The 8,638-nt window shown below is 37.0% G+C and overlaps 1 protein-coding gene across 1 annotated transcript; it reads right to left on the bottom strand.

Moving 5' to 3' along the window:
- Positions 1–327: 327 nt before the first annotated feature.
- LOC131994301 (uncharacterized) lies at positions 328–1,174 on the bottom strand. The gene is made up of 2 exons (XM_059361030.1): positions 1,107–1,174; positions 328–1,052 (listed from the first exon to the last, which is right to left on the bottom strand). Exons 1-2 carry the CDS (start codon positions 1,154–1,156, stop codon positions 734–736), a joined length of 369 nt encoding a protein of 122 aa, XP_059217013.1. The 5' UTR covers positions 1,157–1,174; the 3' UTR covers positions 328–733.
- Between the last annotated feature and the right edge of the window lie 7,464 nt (positions 1,175–8,638).

Here is an 8,638-nt window from a genome sequence, read left to right as displayed (position 1 = left end):
AAACATAACATCCTAACTCAAGTGAATTTCGCCTCTGCTCCAGTAAATCAAATCACTCAGGGAACCAATGGTAATAAAAACAACAATAACAACAATAGTGAATCAAAACCAAGATGGTGCCCACCGGTATTTATTTACAATGTTAATGTAAAAGCCCTTGTCGACTCCTTGAGGGATACAATTGGTACTGCTTCTTTCAAGGTAAAAAATATTAATTAAAATAATCTGTTCACTCCTCGATGATGGCGATTTTGCGAGATAAAGGAGTACACTCCTATTCTTTCACACCGAAAGAAATGAAACAGGTTTATTTTGTTGTAAGAGGGCTTACTGCAAACACTGAAACAGGTGACATTAAAGCTGAATTAGATTAGAAATTCCAGATACTGTTGCCAATGTAGTGAAATACAAGACACAGAAAAATAATGATACTGGTCTTTTCATAGTTTCCTTGTTGTCAGGAAAAAACCTCTGACATATCTACCATTAGAGGATTGCAGAACCAAATTGTCACTTGGGAAAAGCCTAAAAAGAAAGAGTCCGATATCCATTGCCATAGATGCCAGCGTTGGGGGCACATATCGAAGAACTGCAATTCTGCCTACAGATGTGTGAAGTACGATCAAGATCATGGCCCAGGCGTGTGTCAACGTCAAAGGGAAGATTCGGTGAATCCATTTTGTAATAATTGCGGTGAGACAGGCCATACAGCGAATTGGCGTGGATGTCCGACTTACAAAAAGTATGCTGCTGCTCGCCAGCAAAGAATTGCTAAAGCCACTGAAGAAAAGGCCCAGGCTAGGGCCAACGTAAATAGAGCTGTGGACATGTCCATGAGAATGCCAGGGCAAACATTCTCAAGTCTTTTCCAATCAGGTTCTTCACTGCGAGATAATCTCCAGCAAAACAAGCCTCTTGTCATCGAACAGTTTCTGAAACTGGCTTCGCTGTTTCTAGAACCAGAGGAATTGACACTGAAACAAGAGGTTAACATATTCCTCTCTGAGTATTCGACTATGTCCAAACCCGAGGCCACAACAGGATTTTTGCGCCTATTAAAGTAAGAAATAATTATGGACCATAGGTTGCTTAATTTTGTAACATACAATGTAAGGTTTCTCCTTGATTCCAGTCGGCAAATAGAGCTAACGAACATTATCCAGCGTAACAAGACAGATATCGGATTCATACAGGAGTGCCACCTGAAGAGAAAGAAGATAAAATTAGACGGATATAATTTCATCTATGACAACTGATCGATTGGAGTCGCCATTGTTGTTAAAAATCCGATTCATTTTAACCGAATTTTCCTTAACGATCTTGGAATAGATACTTGCCTCGCTCAAATAGAATTTTGAACAATACCGTCCGCAAGAAATATTTGATTGGATCGATTTACGTCTAATGTAATTATCGAAGTCATTAATCTGAGGCAGATCTTTCCAAACTCACCCAAATTTGCGGAAATTTTGATGGATTTATCCTTGAACTCCAAAAGTCAGACATGGGGAGATGCAATAGAAAATACAAACGGTAGAGTTCTGCGAAGATGGCTAAAGGACAACAATCTTGACGTGGCTCTAATATGTGACTCTACGCCATCATATCCAAATGGGTCTTCATTTTTGGACCATTCTCTTGTTAGCCCTCATCTCTTAAATGAAATAGTACCAAATTTTCATTTAACATCTTTACCATCATTCTCGGATCATTTCCCAATCAAATTGTCGCTCCGTATAGATCATCTCGAGATCCTTATGGGAATTCCACGTACTTTTACATCATATAAGGATACAAACAGGAGCCATTTTATACAAGACGTGGACTCAGCTTCTTGCTGTATTATGCCTCTTTGCTCTTCCAACCTGGAAAATGAAGAAATAGATACATTAATTGAAAATTTCAACTCTTCATTTAAAGATCTACATAATCGTCACACAAAGCAGGTTCAAATCTATAACAACAAATTTCCTATTTCCGAAAAGGCTAGAAAGCTCTACAAAATTAAACATCTTTGGCGGAAGGAATTAAAAAAGATATTTCATCGTTCAGGAAATAGAACAAGCAGTGAGTAAAAACTTCTTTCTAATCAGATACAACTGCTAAAAACAATAATAAAGGAAACTGTCAACATAGACCAAGCAGAAAAATTCAATAAAAAATTACAAACTATTAAACCTGGTCCATCCGCTTTTAAAAAGATTTACCAAATCACAGGGAAATCTAAATCACCTTTTTGTCAGCAAATTGTCCATGATAATAACATACTCACCAATAGTTCCGATATAGCCCAACATTTCCACGAGTTTTACTCGAACACATTCAGTAGAAGATTACCCCCACGTCCAGTTGAAGATATCATCCGTCCACCCCGTCACATTTTTACATTTGATGACGAATTTAACGCCCTTCAAAATTAAGATAATCAAAAGCATTATTACATCTACGAAAAATAAAAAATCGAGCGGCTTCGATGGAAACCAAACATGTACAATTGCTATTTCCCTTAACATTGCAAAAGCTTTTGATTCTGTAAATCACCAAGGCATATTACACAAACTTATTGACCTTGAGTTTGATTCTTACCTGGTACAAACAATACGCAGCTTCCTTTCAAATCGAAGATTTTGTGTTGAGATCCAAAATACCTCTTCTGATATAGGATCTGTTAATAGTGGAGTACCGCAAGGAAATGTGTTAGCGCCACATCTTTTTAATTTTTTCCTGCATGATTTTCCTTATACGACACATAACTCACAGGCAATTCTATATGCAGACGACTGCCTATTATACGCCCATGATACATCGCCGGAAATCGCCCGCGTTAAAGTGCTGCAACACCTTAGAATCATTAAGATTTGTTATGAAACATGGGAATAAAAATAAATGTACACAAATCCAGAGTCATATGTATAAGGAATGCATCTGGCAAATGTCCTAAGTATGTAGTTCAACAAAGTAAGGAATTGGAAATTGCCCTTGATGGCGTTAATATCCCAATGGAATCCAAAATCAAGTACCTGGGTATTACATTCGACAAGTTGATGAAGTTTAATACACATGCCCGGTCAACACTGTTGAAAGCAAAAAGAATTGTTGGTTCATTTACATATATCTTAAATAGCAGACACCCCAATCCACAAAGTTGTTGCTATACAAAGTGGCCATCAGACCTGTGCTAACATACGGATTTCCAATATAGTTTACTGTTTCCCCATCAGTAGCCAAATAGATAGAAATCTTCGAACGGAAAATCCTGCGAAAATGTATAAACAAGAATTACCAAAACCGTACAAAAAATAATCCAATAACTACATCTGTAATACTTCTGGCATTGAACCTTTATGCTTTTACGCGTTTAAGCTTCAGAAACTACTCCTCGAAAAGATGGCCACACACGAAAACCTATTGATAAAGGAAATTTATGAATTCCATGAACATTCATCATGGGCTAAATCAGCTTACCTCTCCTGTTGCCATAATTAATGAAAACACTGATAATGATACAGCCCGGCACAAAAGACATTTTTTATCTGCACTTATGATTTTATTTTTTTCGCAAATAAATAAAATAACAAAAAGAAGCCATCACACCTAATATGTTTGAAAAGTCTTCTAACCAAAGACAAAACGCGTCCCATAGTGGTTGGTGTATGTTGCTAACTTTGGCTTTCCTTTTCCATTGCATCTTCGATCATTCAGCTCGTCTCGAAAGAGAAACAAACGAAAATTGTAAAATTTAATGATCTCGCCCTAACAGGCAAAAAAGACTTAAAAAATTAAAAATTCGGCAGAGTCCGGCCAGGATTCGAACCTGGGACCACGGAGCAACGGCGAGAGCCATTGCCGTTGTCTTAGCGTGTGGTAAGGAAGAAAGTGTAATTTACCACAGACAGAATGTCTGCCATTACAAAAAATAAATGAATTGGAAAAAGTACAGCTAATAAGCAGGATTGTCGAGATTGGTTAATGTGGTAATTGTATCATAGATGCGTTTCGCAATTAATACGATTTAAATACAACATACCAACGCACGGTCTTGAAGCCATCACACCTAATATGGTCGAAAAGTTTTCTAACCAAAGACGAAATGCGTCCCATAGTGGTTGGTGTGTGTTGCTTTTCCATTTGCACCTTCGATCATTCAGCTCGTCTCGAAAAAGAAACAAACGAAAATTGTCAAATTTAATGATCTCGCCCTAATAGGCAAAAAAAATTGAAAAAAAAGAACCATTGAAACGATTAAAACAAAAGTGAAGCCGACATTGATGTCAAGCGTTGCCACTAAAATTTCTTTTTGCCATTTTCCTCGCTATAAACAGAGTACTTCTTTTTCGCCCATTTTTCTCCAGCGTTTCGTCCAAGGCGCATTCAAAAAGGTGGTCTCACGTGAGCAATTTTAACAGCCGGCCAGGTTTGACGGTATTAAGTTGACAGATTTTTGTTTGCATATTCTTTTTTGTTATCTTCTTTCTCGCATATTCTCTGCTCATATACGCACATGTATACACACACGCTCACATATTTCTATGTGTGTGTAGGCAAAGCGTCGATCAGCTTGATGACAACATGGCGGATTGCACCATATGATTTGTGGTTGTTGTACAAATGAGACCACCTTTAATTATTTCGCCATGCGTTTCGCCGACATTCTTTTATATGGAGTTTGACAGCATTCCGCCTGAAAAGCTGAGCAGAATACTCAGCTTATCGTGGGTTCATCTATGGAGTTTTAAGCTGTTGTCATCTGCCTAATAAGCTAATAGCATCTCGTACTCGGATACCATTTATTTCGTGGTTTTTTGTTGCCGTTTCTCTGAGCTGTTGTTGTTGCTGTGTGGTGCATCGTTTTGCCGCCATTTCATTTGAATTGTTTTACCATTGCTATTGTTCGTCTTTGAATCTTGGTTCCTGTATCTGTTAAACAAGCTATTATTAAAAGCTGGAAATGTCCTGTTTGTCGCATGCTCACCACTCGTGGACTTTACAGTATTGGGTGTTCTGACTACATTATCCAATACCAGTCAAACGAATTATGTTGACGCCGTGCAATCTCAGAGTGGTGCGCTTGAGCTGCTTACTGGTTTGCAGAGTGTAGGTGATGGCCTGTCTGAGCAAGCAGCAGATGATCGTCTCAGCTGTATTCGTGGGCTTTTTGATGACTATGTTGAGCCCAGGAAACAAAAATTTGATGAGCAGATGCAGAAATGTTTGCAGGATATTCAATTAATGGTGGGTGGATGAGTCTATTGCTTCAATTCAGAATGTCAAATCTGATATTCTATTTTGCCAGCAAAATATTGCTAATATTGATGCTAGGCTGTGTGAGAGAATACGGCAGTTGGAACAGTTCAGCAAAGACGTCTCAGTCGCGCGAACATTCTTTTTAGTGTCATGCCGAGATCAATTACGAATCTTCGTGAGCCATTGATACAAATTTCCCGCTTGCGCCGTGTGCAAGTTGGCCCCCAGTGATATTAATCACTGCTGTTACATTTCTGATGGTAGGTTTGTGCTTATCAAGTTCAATTCGGTTCATACCAGGGATTTGATTATGGGGAACTATTCTAGGCTTAACTCGATCAGGTATTGGTGTCGAGGCTGACTCCCGTGTGTATTTAAATGATCATCTTACCGCACCTGCCTCTAACCTTGTTTTTAAATGTGGTAAGATGCGGTCACAAAAGCGAATATTGAGATACGGTTTATAAATGGAGATATTCGCAAGGTGTGCCTTTCGTTACTGAATGGTGACGTTAAAATATCAATTATTTGGCGATGTTGAGTCAAGCAATTAGATTTGGGCATTTTAGTTCCGTTTCACAAAAGGAACTAGTTCCTTTCCTCCTTTCTTATTTGCGATCCACTTTTTTGATTCCTTCATACAAAACAAAAAAGAGCTTTGAATTTTGTTCTGAACCTTAAAATGAGTATTTTTAATTGTATATATAGATAAAAACATACAGACTGTATATGTAATTGAATTTAAAATTCATTTTTTGTACTTTGTTTTAAACGCGTATTAAGTCTCGATGCTAAAAAACACGAATCGAAGCGCATCAAAACAATTTTGATTTATTGACAATAAAAAATATATGGATGCCACCACGTTTCTATCATGATATAACTACCACGTAGTGTACCGTAAACCGCTGAGTATAATTTTTTTCGAAGTGCACTGTCAAAGAGATTTGGATGTGTGTGTGGTGTATTATAGTTAAGAACCATAACACACATAATCAATGAGAAATGGCGCGAACTAGTAACACAAACAAAATCAGAGTTGCACTAATCACAGATTTTGGCACTCAATATTTTGTTGTTGGGCAACTGCCGCTACCTGTAAATATATATCTTGGTTTCTATGCTTGTGCCATTTAATGTGGTTGCCACGAATAATTTATTTTCCTTTCACCTAAATCACAACGTACACGGTTTTTGTCCTTTAAAAAGTTGACGCTTTTATTTAGTTGTTGTATGAAGATAAAAATATGGCATCTCAATCAGCTGCTCAACAAATAAACAAAAGGGACCAAAAGAAAAGTGTACATGTAAAATAAGAAGGAAAGAGATGGACCTAGTTCCAGCAGTTCCTTACTTGGATAAGTTCTAATGAACTAGTTCTGTACGGAACTACCCAACTTTACAAGCAACGCTAATGGAGATGTTTCTAGCACCGTTCAATGGGTCATGTGCGTACTACACAGAAAGATTGAAAAACATGATTCAATTAAGAAATTTGTACATTCAATTAAAAAAATCATGGAAACCGGACTTAAAAACAAATTCGAATAATTGATTAACAATTTTGTGATTTGGATTTATGATAAAGCCCAGAATCTAATTAAAGCGGTTATCAACTCAATAAACCAATTTATTTGAACTTCTCCCAAATAACATTTTTATAAATATATTTAAAGAAAATTTCTTTGCATCAATAAAAAACTTTTTATTTTATTGGATTTAATTGCAGATACTAATGCAGCGACTTGTCGCTACTATTTTGCTAAAAGAACTCAGTACCACTTGCACGGAATGTGTTCGCATTATCTTCGTCAACATTTTTTTTATAGTGCGTTTTGACTGTTGTTCGTGTGAAAAGTCGAAGTTAGTACTAGGCTTTATAGTGATAATTTAAATGTTCCGCATTTTAATTGTCGCAGTTTTAACTTCTTCGTCTTTGAAATTTCGGGAAATTCTTGTTGCAGAAATGATCGTCCGTGTATGAGAGGTGGAGGACTTGCTTTGTTTGTCTCTCATTCTATTAAGTACAAAGTTGTTTATAGTGGTAGTCAATATGGGATGGTTGAATGTTTGTTTGTAGAACTTTTACTTGGTTGTAAAAATGTTCTTGTTGGTGTTGTTTATATTTCACGGGGAAATTTTCAGGCATTTGAAAGTGAAGTTGTTGATGTTTTAGAGAGATGGGAGATTTCAATAATAATCTTTTTGATTTGTCGTCTTCTTATAGTGTGCGCGTAAGTTGTAGGCGGCTTAATGCGTCAATTAGCCATCATATCTATTCATTTGAGTGCTGTACATTATTCTACTTCCTTACTCGATTTTGTTTTTGTTGTAATTGCATGTCCAAAAGCACAACACGTTCTTTTGCAATCGTTATTACGTCGTACAGGTTTATTCGAATAGCTTGTTATGAAAGAAACATTTATTTTTTTTATTTCAGAAGTATTATTTTTATGCATCCACAAATACTTATTTTTCCACCTCGGGTTAAGGCGGATTTAAAAAGGTGGACTCACGCGAGCAGCTGTAAACAGCCGACCAGGTTTTACAGTATTAAGATGTCAGATTTTTGTTGGCATTCTCTTTGTTGTTATCTTCTTTCTCGCATATTCTCTGCACATGTACGCACACGTACAAACACACGCACACAAATTTCGTTGAGTGTGTTTGCAAGACGGCGATCAGCTTGATGATGTGGTTGTTGTACAAATGAGATCACCTTTAATGGTTTCTCCATGACCCCGGGTATGTACATGTAAGCAAAATCACAAGACCGCAAGATTACCATAAACAGCTGAGTACAATTTTTTCTCGCGAAGTGCACATCTGTCAACGAGTTTTGGTTGTGTGTGTGTATTAAAGTTAAGAACCATAATACACACAAACAACGAAAAATGGAGCGAACTAGTAACATATACAAAATCAGAGTTACACTAATCACTGCTTTTGACAGATAGTGCGTTATATATTTTGTTGTTGGGCAACTGCCGCTACCTGTAATTTAATATATCTTGATTAAATCCGGTTTTAAAGAGCATTGTCATGGTACAATTACAAAAAAGCCCCCAACGTAACAACCTTGAGTGGCAAATGCCGTAAACTGAAATGTCAAGGTGGTTTTAGAAATAAACTTTGTTTTATAGATTTGTAGTCTCATCCTGTTAACACTGTTTTGTGGTTTATGTGTGAAATATCTGATCAAATAGAACATTCCTTCAAGATTTGAGAAAAAATCACAGCTGTGTTATCAAGCCTTTGGCATTTAGAATTACAGGAAAACCAAAACATAATAAAAAAAAAATGGAATCAGCTATTCGCATGACCTCACCTTACAAATGCATCCCGGAGCACTATAAAAGGGGTTTTATATAAATATGCCTAGTAGTCAGTCTTC

The sequence above is a fragment of the Stomoxys calcitrans genome, chromosome 1 (genome assembly GCF_963082655.1).
Source record: "Stomoxys calcitrans chromosome 1, idStoCalc2.1, whole genome shotgun sequence".
Lineage (NCBI taxonomy): Eukaryota > Metazoa > Arthropoda > Insecta > Diptera > Muscidae > Stomoxys > Stomoxys calcitrans.
This window is presented reverse-complemented; position numbering and strand designations above follow the sequence as displayed.